The following is an 18,678-nucleotide window of genomic DNA, read 5'->3' on the forward strand; positions in this document are numbered from 1 at the left end:
TACGCATCACACAGGCCTGCACACACGCATGCACACACACACACAAATTATGAATTTATTTATACATACATACATTTTATGAATGTGTGTGTAAATGATATGCTGTACACACACACACACACACACACACACACACACACACACACACACACACACACACACACACACACACACACACAATTACACAATTATGTGTGTGTGTGTGTGTGTGTGTGTGTGTGTGCGCGCGTGAGAGAGAGAAATGGGTGATAATATAAATTATTTTGGTGTTTAAAGTTCATGTGTGCACATTGGTATGTGTCTATGCACGCGTACGTGCACATGTATGCATGTGTTGTGGTCCCACCCATCATCAGACAGCATGCATACAGTACACACATCCCATTCTGAAGAGGCGGCGTTTATAAAGTCACTCTTTTTTGGCACTGTGGTGTCAATCACTCGTCAGTGCTTCTGGCTTAGCTGCTGCTGTCTGTTGCAGGTAAGTATCCCCTTTTCTGATGGGAATGGCATAACAATAGAGAGGCACATGTAGCTATGTAAAGACTGTTCTACTAAATGATATTGTCTTGTAATGAGCTGGTATAACTGCCACAACAGAATGCTATGTTATACTAACCCTTTACTTTATTTGTTTATTTGCCAGGGACAGTGCACATTAATGAACACTTAAAACACGTATTATTTTTATTATGAATTGCATATCGTTGCTGTCGGGTGAAAAAGTAGGGCAATAATTTAGAACAAAACATAAAAAGTTGAAAGATGGCCTGACAATGCCTGACAATATAGCCTACATGATCAGGTGCAAATATGTTACGTGTTTAAGGTACACATAACATAAGTCTCGTACTTAATTATAATGAACAACAAACAATGAAGCAACAACTGCTAATACTGTGCAAGAAAATTGTGTTGCAGCAAAGACGACATGACAACTTACTTTTGCAATTGAAGGGAAAATTCAACTGCCCTTCCAATCGTTTGAAGCCATCATATTGTGCTGCATCATATTGATTGATTTACTGATTAAATACTTTCTAACAGTACAGGTAGTACAGTCAAAGGTTATGCTAAAAGGATGATGTGTACACACACACACACACACACACACACACACACACACACACACACACACACACACACACACACACACACACACACACACACAGTCATAATAATCCGTCTCTTCGACCTGGCCTCCAGGCTGTGTTTTGGAAAGATTAATGATGTTGTCAGAGACAACTTCAGTGGTCCTGCATGTCCATTCTAAGATGTAGATGTTCTGATAAGACATAGCAAAGAAGACAGAGGGGGGGGGGGGGGGGGGTGTCCTGTAGTACAAGCTGAATTCATGTTTTATATATCAATAGAGTGGTAGTTTTGCTAGCCTGGGTTCCAGCCTGATTCGCTGTGTTCCGTGGATTTGTAGCCGAGTGACAATGGATTTGTAGCCGAGTGACAATGTGAATCCACGGAACACAGCGAATCAGGCTAGAATCCAGGCTATTCATTTGCCACTATCGTAACATAGACGTAGCATTGATTGGCACAGTGGTTTTCAAAATGTGCGTGTCCAAGACACACCAAAGGGCAAGGCAAAATCTCAAAGCTGAAAACTGTATGCACATAAAAGTTGACAAACAACTATATTACTTAATTATATGTATGTATGTATTGATTTGACACAACAACAAAGCCGTTTGAACCAGGCGTGTCATAAATGCCTCTGTATAGGGAATGAGTGCACACAAAATAAGTAGGCTACTGATATATATAGTAGGCTGGGTTCCAGCCTGATTCGCTGTTCTGCGGATCTGAAAATGTCACTTTGCAACTCATTTTGACATGACATTTTCGGATCCATGGAAAGCAGCGAATCCAGTCTACTGACTGGAACCCAGTCTACTCATATAGTAAAATATTGTATAGTTGTATTCCTCACACGTTTTGTGTGGTGCAACCACTCCTATAGACAGCTATGTGGGTCCCTGGCTGGCTGGCTGTGTCCGAGCATCAAAATAGCGTCTGGTTGGTTTTCACAGTGTCACTGTTGCGCAGCCTAAGAGACAAACACACACACACACACACACACACACACACACACACACACACGTTCCTGTGGGTCACGCTCCGGGTCCCCCATACAGAGTTGCAACACTCACTTCACACGGGTGTTTTTAATGATTTAACATTGTATTGCATATACCAGCTATAGCCTTCATTTAGTTTCACTCCATTATTCAGTCTGAAAGCCCTCTCAGTTTTCTCAGCCCCTGAGTGGCCAAAGTGGGAGTCTTTGGCGATTGTTTCATATTGGAACATACCCATTGGGCCGGTGAGATTTTCAATCGAGAAAACCCCACCTTCGACAGCGTCACCAGACCCTGAATGCGAGGCTAGCGATTCAGGGGCTGGAGCCAGGCTATATACCAGCTAATAAGTTCCTCAAATGGCACACATTGAAGACAATGTTATACTTGTAATGGTTAGTGTTTGTTACATTTGATTGTTAAATCCCAGAAATCACCCATCAAACTTATTCAAAGCACATTCTGACATAATAATTAACCTCAGTAGTTCATGGGCATAGAGATAAACAAAATAGTATTAATACATTTTCTAAATTATCTTGCTTAATCTTTTATCGGACGGGAACAATTTGACAGATTTATTGTTGTACATGTTACAAAATATAACTTTTTAACTTGGTCCATTACATGCGGTCCAGCTGCTTGGAACGTTAACACCAACGCCAACCTCAGAGGAGACTATCAGGTAAGACGCACGCACGCACGCACGCACGCACATATGTATTTTTGTTTCCGTTCCAATTGGTTCCCCCTGGCAGCCCCCACATTGAAAACTTGTACCACGATAGACACGATTGTAGACACGATAGATTGTTTCAGTCTAGCATTCTCTGTTGTCATCCCCTATAATCTCCTCGATTCTGTCACATACTGTATACGACTAAGCACACACTTATCCACATGTGCATGTGCGTTACAAACACAAATACACACATGGCACATACTGTACAACATACAGCAGATATACTACATACAGTACATCTATTTTTGAAATGCCCGCCTCTATGCACACAAACACGTATACAAACTCATGTACGCACAATCCAGGCACGCTACATCTATTGACAGTCCAAACATGGCATGTTGAGAGCCATCATTCATCTCCATATCGGAAACGAGCAGCGGAGCGCGGCACGGAGCCAGTCAGACGTCCGTCAGAGACAGACACTGTGTTTACCTTGTAGATACCGTGTCTGTCACCTCTCCATGCCACATTGAATGAGACGATGAAGCTAGGTGAAAGGACAACGGCGCGAAGGGATACGACATGTTATTTCATTATAAAACTGCACGCAAAATGTCCCCAAAGGCCAGGTTGTGGTAGTCCGAAGCACTGCTTTTTTCCCACTTTTTATTATAATATCTTTTGTACCCTGACCTGACCAGTCGACATCTCTTTTGGGTGACAACTCACCGGGGGCATGATGATGCGACACCATCGTTATAGAGACACCTGCCCCGGCTGTTCCGTTGAGTTGTGTTGTGTTCTGCTTTGTCCTCAGGCTTACGTGGAGCTGAACGAGCTGATGAAGGACCAGAACCAGCAGGGCTACTGGCAGGAGACGGGCCGATGGGTGGGCTACGAGGAGAACTACGACCCCCAGGACGGGTCCTGGGGACCGTCACACATCTCCTACCTTACGTTCAAGAGCCTCATCCACCTCAGACGCACCATGACCACAGGTTAGCACAGTGATTCTCAACCTCAAGTACGCCCAGTTTGATATGCATTAGCCTACGGACCCCCATTTAATGCACATTTTGTTCATATAATTGGTCCTCAGTAAATGCTCATTATTGTATAAAATGGAACCATTCGTTTCTACTTGCTCTGTGTCTCAGAGGAGGGCTCTGCACAGTTCAGAAGCCTGCCTACAAGTGACATAATTGGTAGGCAGGTTTGGTCATTTCAAATAGGATTTGAGATTTATGTATGAAGCAAGAACAATGGCTTGATGGCTTCTATTTCAGCTAACTTTCCAGGAAGAGAAAAGCTGTAGTTTATATTTGCTTGGTCCATAGCTGTCCATAGCCCACCAATGAGACACAGAGTGAGTAGATAGAACTTGTGCCATCTTATAATGATCATTAGGACGAACTATATGAAGATAAGATTGAAGAGTAAAGTGCTCCTTTAAGGGCTTCATAATACTTCATTTTGCACAGTGTCATGCGCTGAACAAACTGTCATTATTCGGCATGCAAATTTAAGAATAAATCAAACTTTTCTGTTCCTATCTGACCTTTGGCCCTTTTTCTTCATTGGGTTTGTGGCCATACACATGTCCAGGTGTAGTGTTGTTTGACTGCGAGCAGAGAAGCCTGGCCAACATTGCGGAGAAGATGGTGGACGAGTTGGTCAACAAGAAGGAGATAAGACCGACAGACCGGGAGGGGGTGCTAAGATCATTACTTCAGAACCGCAGGTGTCATGTCAGATATGGTCTCCCACCAGTGACCCAAGTCATTCATATTTTAGGCATTTAGATGATACATAATCAGTAATAAATCTGTCCAGTGTTCACTTAAATAGTAGGTTTTTGTAAACAAGTACAGAGCCCCAGTCAACAAATTAGGGTGTTTTAGCAATTCTCCCCATCCCTTTATCTCACGCTAATCATTATTGTAATTAACTCTCTCTCCCTCCAGCCAGTCAAGTGATCCAGAGAGCCAAGCCCTGACCAATGGCACGGAGATGAAGAAGTTTTCAGTCAAAGAGAGGGTGTGTATTCCGGTTCCCACTGATGTGCAACCACTTTCACAAAAGTGTAATTGATGGAGTTGACATCAGCCTTTGGGATTTGACATTTGGGTAGCCTACTAGTTGAGAGAATTGTAGGATTGAAAATGTTCCCTTAAGATTTAAACAAGCAAGTATTCAACTTGTGTTCTCTTGTATTCAAATGGACATTATATATAGATGCATAATAGTATAGTAAGTATACATAATAATTAATTTATAAATGTAATAATAAATGCTACTTCATGGGATACAGTGGATCTTATTCATTTCCAAAGTGCACTGCTGAAAGTTTGGAAACATTATATTTGTCATTCATGGCAACCATAATGTTCAAGTAAGTATTTCATTATGACAAATTCGTTTAAATTTAGAACACGGTTTAAAATATGAAAATGTATGTTTTGTCTTGAGATACTGATTATGGTATACTGTCTGTTTTTACCTAATATACTGCTAAATAAACTACTGTGTGATGATACAGTACATATTAATACATACTGTATATCTGTTTTCCTTTAGAGGGATGAATCTGACAGTGTAGAAGCTTCTATGGTTCTAGTAGGTAAGTGGATGTTTAGAGCCATTTCTGCTGTGTGTGTGTGTGTGTGTGTGTGTGTGTGTGTGTGTGTGTGTGTGTGTGTGTGTGTCCGTGTGCGCGTGCATGTGCGTGCGTGTGTGTGTGTGTGTGTTTGTATTTATGCACATGTGCCTGGGTGTCTATGTATGAAATGCATTTATTGTGTATGCATGTCTCTCTGTAATAGGTTCTCTGGACTTCCTGGAGAAACCTACAGTTGCGTTTGTGCGTCTGAAGGAGGCCACGGTACTGGACTCTGCCCTAGAGGCCCCTGTACCTGTTCGCTTTGTCTTTATGCTGGTGGGCCCTGGGAAGACTGACATGGACTATCATGAGACCGGACGCGCCATGGCAGCTCTCATGGCTGATAAAGTGAGTCTGGAACTGGAACATATACTTATACTTAGCACTTATTGTGACCAAAGGTCGCAGATAACTATGAAACCTTGCGTTTTTGTCACGTCACAATTCCCGTCACTCTGTCATGTCACCTAACTCAAATCCCCGTCACTCACCCCAGGCAAGCCCCCAGGTCATCGTGACATCAGCCCCCTAGTCATGCCAGAGCCATAGAGTAAGAAGGAGTTACGCAAACTCTGTTCACTTCATGGGGCCAGTCCAATGGCGGCTCTTCTTCTATTGAGCTTGGGGATAACCGGAAGTTTACGGTATGCATTGGAGTCTATGGGCTCGCGCGAGTTCATGAACCACGTGACCGGGCTGTTTTCTGCCCCCTCATCTTCTATTAGATGACATATATGCAGATCTAGGTGATGATCCAGTCTTCTCCATGTATGGTTATCCAGGGATAGATGAGGTCAGTGTAGTGATCTTCATATATGGACATGGCCATATATGGTGGCGTGACGTGTCACAAGGCGTGACCACATATGGAGGCTTGATGTTGCGAGGTGTGACCATATATGGAGACGTGATGTCACAAGGCGTGACCATTAATGGAGGCGTGGGTGACTAACTAACAGCCGGCCGGCCGGCCGTCCGGACGGACGGGAGAAGCAATTGTGACCGATCACCACTTATACCTCAGAATCCCCCAGGGCTCTATTCTAGATACCCTCCTTTACCCTCTCTACAGGGTTCCGTGTGGGAAAGTATGGAATTTGATTTCAGTCATTTCCACATCTGGATAAATAGAGGGCATGGAATAATATTTATGTTTCCAGACTATTTGACCCTATTCTGTTTTTAGTGTTTTGAGCAGCTAGCCAGACAGCCAAAAATGTGAACTTCTGTAATACTACAGTCAAAACAAAACGTGGATACGCATTCCGTTCCATTCACTCCATTTCTGTATTAGCTACAACCTACAACTTTGAGGTCTTTTAAATCACAGCTAAAAATCTTTCTGTTCTCTGCTGGCTTTAAACGAGATTTCTTTGATTCTGCTTCTGCACTTTTATTTTTCAGTTTTATTTTCACTTCTTTGCATTTATTGTATTCATAATGTTCTTCTTTTATATTCTGTTTTTGCGTGTCTTAAATGTGTTCAAACTTTTCTTTCTTCATTTTTGTTGAATTCAAATGTAATTTTACAATGTCTCGACTGAATTATTTCTTTCACCCTGCTTTCTCTATGCCAGGTGTTCAACCAGACGGCGTTCCAGGCACAGCAGGCCCGCGAGCTGACGGACGCTGTGGCCGACTTCATGGACTGCAGCATAGTGATACCGCCCACTGAGATCCAGAGCGAGGCCATGCTCACCTCCATCATCGGCTTCCAGAAGAAGCTCCTGCAGGACCGTCTGCGGCCCTCCGACCCAAAGCTGCGTCTGGACGTCAAGCCTCGCGCGTGTGAGTGGACGCATGCACATGTGTTTGGAAAACATACTTGCACGGGATTGGTGTTACTAGATTTACCGTTTGAAATGTACAGTATACAGTTTAGGGCAGTGGCTCAGGCCACTTGGGAGTCAGGTTCGATTCACAGTTCAACCTGTGTTAGTGTTGAAGTGTCCTTGAGCAAGCCACTGAACCCCTAACTGGTCCCGATGAGCAGGTTGGTGCCTTACATGGTTTCCTCATCATCATCATCATGATCATCATCATCATTTATTTAACTGAGTCACAACCATGTTCACTCCGTCACCAATGTGTAAATGGTTTAATTTCATGCACATTGTAAAGCACTTTGGATTATACAAATTCACCATTTATCATTTATTTAACATGAGTCCTACAGTAACATCCCTATTTTGGGGCAAACATTAGGTGAAAATAGTCAATCCACAAAGCATCATAAGGTGACGTGTTGTGAGCTGATATCCTGGGCAGAGATAACGGCGTCAAAGTATCTGGTTTAAAGGGGGAGGGAGTCGAGTACAGACCCCTGCAGGGTACTTGGGGCGAGATGATGGTACAGGGGACTGAAAGCAATCTTTTCAAACATGGTTGGTCCGACAATTCAGGGAGGAGCAGGACCTCTTCAGTTCCATCCCAGTGATCCCAAGCAAGGTCAGAAAAGGTGTCCGTGTCAAATGTTGCAGACAGGTCAAGAATGATGAGGACTGAGCAGTGGGAGGCAGCCTGCATGGGCAGGTTGGAGTGCCTCTGTGACTGCAAGAAGTGCCGTTTCAGATTGGTCCTACACAATACTACCTAGTGCTAAGAACACATAGTCAATGCTGTTTATAGACAACAGCGCAACACAATATCAACAAACAATAAAAAAGAAAATTTGTTTTGTCCACAGCCTCTAAAGCTTCTGGGCCTCCGCCTGAGGACCCCCTGGTCCGTACTGGCGTGCCATTTGGCGGGATGATAAAAGATGTGAAGAGACGCTACCAACACTATAAGACTGACATCACAGACGCTCTCAATGGCCAAGTCCTTGCTGCCGTCATCTTTATCTACTTTGCTGCCCTGTCTCCTGCCGTAACCTTTGGAGGACTGCTGGGTGTGTATGTGTGTGTTTGTCTGTGTGCATGTGTATGCGTCTCGACATGAAAAGTTTGGGAACCTCTGGTCTAAAGTCTAAAACAATCACGTGCTGTACGTGGTGTGTGTTCTTCCAGCTGATAAGGTGGACAGCATGATGGGTGTGTCCGAACTCCTCGTCTCCACGTCTATCCAGGGGATCATCTTCTGCATCCTGGCTGCTCAGCCTGTGCTAGTCATCGGCTTCTCAGGACCTCTGCTAGTGTTTGAGGAAGCCTTCTATGCCGTGAGTTATGCCAGTCATGTCTAAGAAGGTTACATCAATACTTCATATTCCGGTTTTAGGGGATAAGGTGACCACTGAAATGGTGGTTAGTAAAACAAGAGATATGTTTGGGTGAGCGGTGAGTCGTTTCCCCCACTGCGTGACGTCATGTTGTACTTTTCGGTGGTCACCTTGGCTTATCACCTAACTGGAGTATGAATAAACCCTAAATGTATCACTAATTACCGTACATGCAATTGCAATCCGTAGCCTAAAGCAATACGTAATCTGACGTGTTGGATTACTCCAAAATCAATAGAATATACTAATGAATTGCATTCATACATTGAATATTAGATTACTATTATATTAAGTAACTCATAGGCTACTTAAGAAGTAAGGAGATTACATTACTTGCTTAGATTACATACCGGTATTACTGTTACACTCAGATAATTGGTCATGATCATTTGTAAATTACTACATTGAATGCAATCTACCCAAGTGCCAAACATACTATAAACCGTAACATACTATAAATATGCTAGATTAACTTTAAAGATGATTACAACAAAATATTGTTCCATCTATTCATGTCTTTAATACACACTCACGATCCACCTTGGCATCCCCATTCAGTTCTGCAAATCCCAGGAGATTGAGTACATTGTGGGCAGAGTGTGGGTTGGCGTGTGGCTGGTGATCATCGTGGTGCTCGTCGTGGCGTTTGAGGGCAGCTTCCTGGTGCGATATATCTCTCGCTTCACCCAGGAGATCTTTTCCATCCTCATTTCCCTCATCTTCATCTATGAAACCTTCGCCAAGCTGGGCAAGGTAAACCACGTCCATCCTATTCTCACTGTGTCACTGTCGGGTAAGTCTCTCAAGACAGCCTGTTGACTCACGCCATTAAGGAAAAGAGGGTGCTGCACGTCCAAAACCGTTATTTTTCAGGGAATGGAAAAAAGGTGTTCAAATGGATCCAATGTATTTAGCCACAGTTTATTTTTATTTTTATGTATAACACCCAGTCACCCACAGACAGATTTAACCAAAAGGCAAAAATGTTCAGGCAAATGTTCTTCTCAGGCAAAAGACTTTTCAAACAATTTCCATATTTTGCAAAGTTTTCCAACTATAGCAGATCTACAAGCTCACAACGTGCCACATTGCAAAATCTTATGAGCTTGTAGATCAGTTATTTTCACTACTGTTATGATGCCACTGTCATTCGTCTAAGTATAAAATAAGAATTAAATATGTACAACAAGGTTTCTGCCCGACAGCGATTATGCTTTCCCGTTATATTTCCTACTATTTAGAACAAAAAAACATTTTTCACAATATATTTTTGATTTGTACCAAACCTCAGAACATGTCTTTCCACATTTTTTACCATTGCATATGTTTTGACTTGTTTTCTGAACATTCTTCATGGCAACGTCCATGAAGAAGGTCCAAAATCAATGTCCAAAATCACACCTGTGTGAACTGAGCGGCGCTAATACATATAAGTCTAATTCATATTGCTATGATTAGGTGATGTAATGGTGATGCGAAACAAACATTGAATTCTCTTTATTGTTAATGGCATTTAATGTTTGTGTTAGGGACAAGATTACGTAAATGTTCCCTTCATTGTCAATGGCGTTTTTAAAACAAACTAAAGACAAACTATTAAGGAGAGGCTAGCGCCCCTCAAAAAATAAAATAAAAAATAAGTGATCCAGTGATGCCTGAATTGTTCCTTTGAATTTAATCTCTTTAATCTCTTAAACCCTTATTTATTTAGCTAAGCGGGATACCCCAGGGGTCTCTACTTGATGCCTTTTCCCCCTCTACTAAATCTCTTCATGTGGTGAGAAATGTTGATTTATTGACCCTATACTGTCTGCACCTCTCCAGATCTTCAGAGCTCACCCACTGCAGTTGAATTATGAAGACCTGAATGCAACAGAGCCCTGGCAGCCAATTCTGGTCAAGGAGTACGTTTATGACAATTCTACGGGCAACACCACTTTGAAAATCACCAACATAAACCGGGTGTTCCCCAACACAGCCCTACTCTCCATGTGCCTTATGTTGGGCTGTTTCTTTATTGCATACTTCTTGCGGCAGTTCAAGAATGGGACATTTCTGCCTGGAAAGGTGAGGGATGGTAATTTTCATAGGTAATCTTCTCTTATCAGTGTCAGCAGAGAAACTGGAATCCTGCTTGATAGTGGTTTATTCTGGATGAACTAGTAGATATTCGCGGGTCAACCCATGGGTTGGGTGGGTGTGGGTAAGCTTAGACACAATTAGCGTGGTTTGGGACGGGCGGATCAACAGCACCCAGAACAGCGGTTGAGTCTGGTTCGGGTCGTTGATTAACAAAAAAGAAATTTCAGGTTGGGTTGGGTCATTTGATTGACCTTTGAAGTGTACTTGTTTTTTATTACATTTTTAAGACTTAATATTATTTCTATTTGTATGCTTTTAGATAACCTTTAGGTATTTAAATACTTTACTGTATGTAAAGCACCTTGAATTGCCTTCATGTATGAAATGTCTGATACAAATAAACCTGCCTTATCTTGCTTAAAATGAGTGTTTCGGACCTGTTCTTCCAGATCAGGCGTATGATGGGTGATTTTGGTGTACCCATTGCCATTTTCCTCATGTGTGTTGTGGACCTCCAATTTGGTGATACTTATACTCAGGTTGGTCCATGAATGATTGTCTTTAAAAGCTGGACAGCTACTGTATGTTGAATGTATTATTGATAATTAGTGATTTCAGTTTTGAACTTTACACGCAATCTGTAAAGACCACATTTTGCAACTGGTGTCCTTTATTCTCGCCAGAAACTCGTGGTCCCTAAAGGTCTGACGGTGTCCAACCCAGAAAAACGAGGATGGCTCATCAATCCCTTTGGAGAGCACAAGTCCTTCCCAGTGTGGTTGATGTTTGCATGCTGCGTCCCTTCTGTGCTCGTCTTCATCCTGATCTTTCTCGAATCTCAGATTACTACGTGAGTGAATGTTTTCTCTCTTCAGCCCAGTTCAACTGCTATGCACACGCACAGCACGCACTGTGCGTATATGGCACCACTGCCGAGGGGGCATCAAAATTATAATTCATTATAATTATAAAATTCCCCATTCATTCACTGGATATAACTGTTTACTATGTGTGTTATAATTTGTCCGCTTCTTATTCCCTTCTACACCAAATCTCGTCACTGAAAATGGCCGATCTACAAGCTGACGTTGCTTGTAGATCGGCTATTTTCGCTAAATGTTCACCTAGTGTATTATGACATGCCAAGAATAGGGATGCTACAGCTAGTTTATGATGAATGTATATGATTATGTGATCATGATCAATACCATATCTAACCTACATCCCTCTGTATTCACACATTGTTTTGCCAGTCTGATTGTGAGTAAACCTGAGAGGAAGATGGTCAAAGGCTCTGGGTTTCACTTCGACCTTCTCCTGCTGGTTGGCATGGGAGGGATCGGTGCCATCTTTGGTGTGCCGTGGCTGAGCGCTGCCACCGTGCGCTCCGTCACCCACGCCAACGCCCTTACCGTCATGAGTAAAGGGCCAAAGCCTGTGATTGAGAAGGTGAACGAACAAAGGATCAGTGGGATTTTGGTGGCTCTGCTCGTCGGTAGGTGCAATGTGCAAAGAAATGTCTGAATGCTTCTCTTCTGATATTTAGAATTTTAAAGACAAAACTGTATACAAGCCTGATGGAGGGGAAAGGAACTGGTTGGAATAACGTGTTCCTTCCACGCGCTACGTCCAACCAGGGAAACTCCCCCTGTCAGTTGTAAAGGAGCAACTTGGACACTCGGGCATGAAGGAAGCATGAGTTCAAGTCCGTTGCTCTCCCCTTGTCCCCCATATATGGGGACTAGGTTGGTGGAGGGTGTGTAGAGCCCACGATCACATTAGATGATTGACACAGGCGTGAAAAATGGGTTAATTGGAAAATATATTTAAGAAAAGAACTGTATTCATTGAAATTGTCCGTTTTCTTTTTTACACCTCCTCCATCATTTAGTACTAATGGCTAAAGTCCTTGTAGCATGTAGTCACTGCAGTTACATTATTGATCCTCCATTCCTATCCAGGTCTATCTATTCTGATGGAGCCGATCTTGAAGATGATTCCCATGGCAGCATTGTTTGGCATTTTCCTCTACATGGGTATTACTTCACTTAATGGCATCCAGTTGTGGGACCGCATGCTTCTCCTCCTCATACCTAAGAAGTACCACCCTGATGAACCCTATGCCACCCGGGTACGAGTCCAACTGATCACACATTGATTCAATGATGACTTGAAATTGACATAACCCCTGCTAGGTTTAGTGGTTTGCAAGCGCACGTTATGTTGTTACTTTCATGTTACATTGACAAGGACCAATGCATGTTTATTTGTACACATTACATACACAAAAGCAATTCAAAATGCTTTGCAAAAGGGATGAAATTGCATTAAGGGCATAATATGGCATTTGAAAGCAAATTCAAAAAGGTTAAAGTGCATTTATGGTTTGTACTTCGGTTTTATAAATACTTAACCAAGGAAAAATATTAACAAGAACTAAATATCTATCTTTTCATGTCCTGTAACGGTTTTGGTCATACAAGGTTTCTGCCTAAGATAAATGTGTGGTCAACATGATGTGTCTATTCAAGGTTGTACTTTATTGTTTCATCATGTGTACAGTACAGGTACATAAGAGTAAAACGTATTTTAGTTTGGCTTCCTTACAGATAATGCAGCAGCATAGATAGCATAACATTCAAAAACAACAAAACCACAGCAATCACAGCAAACAAGAATAAAGAATGCAAGAAAGAGCAATCAAAGTGTAAAAATAATAGTAACATACGTATGTACATATGTGCATATTTTCCCTTTTGACTAATATCTAATGTTTTGATGATGCTTGTTGCAAACAGGTCAACACGGGCAGAATGCACATTTTCACAGCCATCCAAATAGTGTGCCTTGCAGTACTGTGGATCGTTAAGTCAAGTCCGGCCTCCCTCGCTCTACCCTTCATCCTAATCCTCACCATCCCTCTACGTATGTTTATGACGGGACGCTTCTTCACAGAACTGGAGATGAAATGTGTAAGTGGTCATTTCCATTCATTTTAATACCACTTAAACCCTCTACTTGGTAAAACGGACCTGAGTTGGCTCTGTCTGTTCTTGTATTTACCTTTATATGAATAATCCTCATTCCTCTTTGATATTTGTGTATTTTAGTTGGACGCCGATGATGGTAAGGTGACATTTGAGGAAGAACCAGGACAGGACGTATACTACGAATCTCAAATGCCATTGTAGATGTCATGACATTTACCCACTATGCCTTAACTAAACAGTAAAAAGCAGCTCTTTTTCTTTTTTTTATTGACACAACAAAAAGTGTTCATCGTTTGATCTGCACATGAGCACTGAGCAGTATACAGTAAAGAAATGTTTTGTTTGGTTTTTATAATGTAAAACCCAAATAGATTTCATGTTTCACCTGTCACTTGTTAGTCAAATAGATGTTATCGTCAATTGAACAATACATTTTTAATTTTTAATTTATTTGCTGTACATATTTGCCTTTAGTCAAGTATTCCAAAATGTATATTTTGTCTGACAAGCCATCGTTATAGATTTCTGTGCATGTGATCATTCATTTGATTTTTAATATTAGTATATTATTGGTATTTTGTTTCTGATACACTGGTATGGAAAGATTATAAACATAACATTTTTTTCCCACTAAAGGTCCAGTGTTGTTAGCCTTCTAACAAATTCACTGACGTCATAGTGGGGGAACAAAAGTATCAGTATCCTATTGTATCCAATAATTTGTACAAAGAAATCGTAAGTAAATTTACAACACATTTGTGCCTTCCTAATAGGGTGAAATCACTCTGTGCTAATTGTGCCATGTTGACCGGGGTCCCCCAAGGTTCTATCCTTGGCCCCCTCCTCTTTTCCTCTCTACACCAAATATTTTGAAAATAGTTGATCTTGTAGATTGGCTGTTTTACTGAATGTTTGATTTATGAACGCTAGGGTTCATGTGGTTAAAAAGAAGCTTAAGAGTGTGATTGTGAATTTTATATTGTCTTTAATGCTGTTAATCTCTCATTAAATATGAATAAAATGTCCACTTAAAATGTCCACAAACACACATGCATCACACATGAAAAAACAACAATGTTAAAACACTTTGCATTGACAATATATACTGAACATTTTTAAAACAAGAATATTTAATTGACTGTACTGTAGGTACATGGTATGGTAAGTGGGTAGGTGGGAGATTGTATTTAGTGTCATGATACAAGGGAGACATTTAACAAAACATTAAACAAATACACACAGTATAATACTGCAGCAGAGAGAGTCAGAGTTCGTGTCGAAGTGTCCTTGAGCAAGATACTGAACACCTAATTGTTCCCGATGTCCTGGTTGGTGCCTTGCATGGTTTCCTCCATCATCGGTGTATGAACGTGTTTGTGAATGAGTGAATGATTAGAAGTTAAAGTAAATAAAACTGCTGGTGGTCAATTTCAGACTATAGTGCTATTTGTAGAGCAATGTCTCTTGGCACAATCGTAGTTCCCGAACCAGTTCTATTTTAGACAATATAGTCTAAAAGGGTTCAATTTGTAAAATTCCTTGAGTTCGTTCAGAGTGGCTACAGTGGCATAAACCAACATAACATTTTCAATAAATAAAAGATTAACAAAACATGTTGATGACATTGTGTACTTAAAACATGTACTAATTAAAACATGAACATAAAAAACTAAACAAAAAGGAAATTTCCTTTTTTTTTCCTTTCCTTTTTCCTTTTTTTGTGTATAGTTGCAAGAGATGGATAATAAGTAGTTTGTGCAGAGTTGGGTACTAACAGACTACATTTAGTCTACTCAGTTACATTTACTTACGTAACTTTTAATACCTTGTACTTGTAAGAGTAGTTTTAATACAACATACACACTTTTACTCAAGTATATATTTAAAAAAAATCACACCCGTATGAAGTGAGGGGACGAAGTGAGAGTCACAATTCTACATAAAAGCGGGATGGCTCTAATGTGGATTTCGGACTTGCGTTATCGAGATCATCAGTGCAATATCAGCACTCTGGATAGACGGATGCTAGACTTTATAGTCTGTGATGATGTATCTTAATCACTGTCACGTGAGGTGTCACAATTCACTTTGTTGAACTGAGTTTCCATTACTCTGTCCTTGCTGCTGGCATAATCTGTCGATCGTTTTGCTCGTTATTCCCTTTCCCTTACTCCAGAGACACAGTACTGCATTATAAGCAGCAGTGCACACTTTCAGAGCAACCTGGATGGATCTGTCGACTGTCGAAGACAGGGTCTTATACAGCATGGCTCCGATGTGGACCTCGAAAAAAAAGAAGTGAAGTGAGGCGCACCCACTGTTTTTATATCGGCCACATGTCATTTAGTGCCCTAAACAAACAGTATAAGGTCCATAGACTTGGCTGACACACGATTTACCGGTACGTTGTAAGTGCTCAAAAAAGTCAGTGCTCCCATCCCATAGATTTGTCTGCCATATGACGTAATCTTCAAAAGCTTCATTGGAGGGGTTGGCGTGCCTCAAAATGTGTGGATGTATGACTTCCTTGGCCTACTGGAGGCATGCACGATTAGCCACGGACAAAGAAACTGGACAGGTTCACGCAACTCAGTGGAGAGCATACTGCATGCCAGTCAAGGAGTCCTGTCCAGGACCTCTGCCACCCGTGTTGTATCTATGATGTATTGGCCGCATATTTGGGGCCGCAATGTATGTGGGGAAAGAAATGCGTGTGGTACTTTTTGGCGATGATCAGTCCAGTGCTTTGTGAGATTATCCTCGGACAAACGGTAGAAAATATTAATCCCCCCTTCGCCTTCAGCCTGGCAGAGATAATATATAGAAATTAATATTATATGTCTACACTCCAACATGACAATCACATTTGAGACTGGCACGGATATTCAAAAATTCGGATTCATTACTACCTCATATGAACTCCCACATAGATTAAGTCCTAACATTATGAACTTCAATGCAGAGGGGACACATACGTCCAGAAGCATGTGTCCGTTTTTAGCCGAGACCCTTAACTTCCACCTGACACATTCAAATGGATCAGTGGGTTTCCATACAAAAACTAGGGCAGAAAATACTACAGGGTATAACAGCAAATGGTAGTCTCTGATCTCCCCGCGGTCAATGCTTCCACATCTCGATCACCAGCTGGAAATACAGCCTGCAGGCAATCTCAGTCTCAGACAGAACACGTTCAAGTGTCACATGAGAATCAACCTCAATTTCACTTGCCTGGCACAAGCAGACAATAAAAGTTAATTTGGGCTGTCCTGCATCCAACTCGACCAAAAACAAAGAGAGAGACGCACATGAAACACAGAATCAGAAACGGGGCTTTAAAGGGGGGTCATCACCCAGGGGGTACCAGCCTATTGGTATCTTGTAGTGGGCAATAGCTCGGCACCACTGGCCAATTAACTAGGCTCACTTGACACATATACAATCAAGGGTTACTTTTAAGAGACTGTCTTTTCCTTTTCAGCTTTCCTCTTTTTGTGGGGATTAGGGGATATGGATATCTTTGGGGTTTTTCAAAGTAAGGATTCCAGGCAGCTTTTACATGGTGTTGCCTCCACACCACCAGCCACCACAGTTCAGTAGTGGGATGGGATGCAAGTCCACGCTGACGTTAGTGTAGAGCTTGCTGTAGGAGACGTTGGCGGGACGGCTGTAGTGAAGGTTGTTGAGGCCATCCACATACTGCCTCTCTTTGGAATATCTCAACAGCTGCCATCGCCCTAGGAACTGCTTCTCTCCTATATGGTGGTGTGGAATTGACGTGTACCTCCCTATCTCCGCCTCCGGCCGTGTGAACCCCAGTCCAGCATAAATCAACCTGTTCATTAAGTCGTCGTCCTCTCCTCCCCAGCCCCAGTATGCATTGGGAAAACCGTTGATTTCACGGAACTGCTCCGTGGTGAGTCCGGTCACACCGCCCAAGAACTTGTTGTAGGGTAGCCTGTACAAGTATTTGTCGAGTGCGAGAACAAAGTGGCGTGGCATCTGGCCGCAGCCGTAGTAGTTGCGGTCGTTTTCGGGGAGGTGGTCCACGTCGTGGAAGATCACGCAGTCCCAATCCAGGTCTTTCATGGCTTCCTGGAAGCCAACGTTAAAGAGCATGCCCCTGTTGAAGGGTTGGCTACCTGTCTGCTCAATGACATAGTAGGCAAACTGCAGCTGCTGTCTCTGCAACATGGGGGTGAGATGGTCCAACAGGATGGGCAACTGTTCTTGACGTTTTCTGAATGGGATTAGGATGGCCACTTTCCAGCGTGGCTTGCAGTCCTGTGGTTTCCAGTGTCCCCCCAACTGGATATCTAAATGCTTAGCCACTACAGCCTCCATAGAGATTTCTGACATGTTTACTTCCATGGGACCCTTCATAGAAAGTAATCGCTCTGGACAGGTGAGGTTCTCGCCCTGGGTGAAGTTAACGGGTAGATATGTCCCTGGGTTTGGATAGTCTATGGAGTTGCTGACATCTGGGTAGCCCAACATGCTGGTAACACAGGCCTTTCCCACATAAAAGTATTCATTAACCTTTCCAGGATCTGCGTAAACAAAGTATATACACGTAGTGGATAGGAAGAAGAATAAGATCACGGCCAGAAATGAGCGGATGGACACTTTTAGCAGGGTCCTACATAGGTTCACCATTGTCTCAGTCAAAACTCCCTTCTCAGAAATGGAAATTGCTTTTAAAAAACACGGTCCTTGAATTGACGACACCAACAAGTCAATCCAGTCCAAACTGCCGTCTGCATGTACTTGCACTCAGTATACCTTTGACAGCCGAATTGAATTGCTGGAGAACAGCTTGGGTCTTGCCTCCTTCACTTGTTCAAAGCCTGAGGTACTTACTCAGTAAGTACACACTCTTATAAACATTGTTCTGTTTTGGTATTTGATGATATTAGTTTCCTCCATCTGTGTAGGTAAATGCAATTTGAGTG

General features: G+C 42.2%; 2 protein-coding genes across 2 annotated transcripts; one reads left to right on the forward strand and one right to left on the reverse strand.

The window, feature by feature from the left end:
* Positions 1–387: 387 nt before the first annotated feature.
* slc4a1b (solute carrier family 4 member 1b (Diego blood group)) lies at positions 388–15,111 on the forward strand. Its single transcript, XM_080789373.1, has 18 exons — positions 388–481; positions 2,732–2,778; positions 3,596–3,776; positions 4,384–4,519; positions 4,743–4,815; positions 5,356–5,398; positions 5,601–5,785; positions 7,015–7,225; positions 8,124–8,327; positions 8,446–8,594; positions 9,213–9,407; positions 10,479–10,721; positions 11,186–11,275; positions 11,420–11,586; positions 11,990–12,231; positions 12,698–12,867; positions 13,535–13,708; positions 13,847–15,111. Exons 3-18 carry the CDS (start codon positions 3,620–3,622, stop codon positions 13,925–13,927), a joined length of 2,520 nt encoding a protein of 839 aa, XP_080645499.1. The 5' UTR covers positions 388–481; positions 2,732–2,778; positions 3,596–3,619; the 3' UTR covers positions 13,928–15,111.
* A 2,170-nt stretch (positions 15,112–17,281) lies between these two features.
* Positions 17,282–18,382, reverse strand: LOC308333550 (beta-1,4-galactosyltransferase 6-like; the record flags this gene model as incomplete). Its single annotated transcript, XM_080790009.1, has 1 exon — positions 17,282–18,382. One exon carries the CDS (start codon positions 18,380–18,382, stop codon positions 17,282–17,284), a length of 1,101 nt encoding a protein of 366 aa, XP_080646135.1.
* Between the last annotated feature and the right edge of the window lie 296 nt (positions 18,383–18,678).

This window comes from Protomyctophum bolini (genome assembly GCF_963924005.1).
Source record: "Protomyctophum bolini genome assembly, chromosome: 18".
Lineage (NCBI taxonomy): Eukaryota > Metazoa > Chordata > Actinopteri > Myctophiformes > Myctophidae > Protomyctophum > Protomyctophum bolini.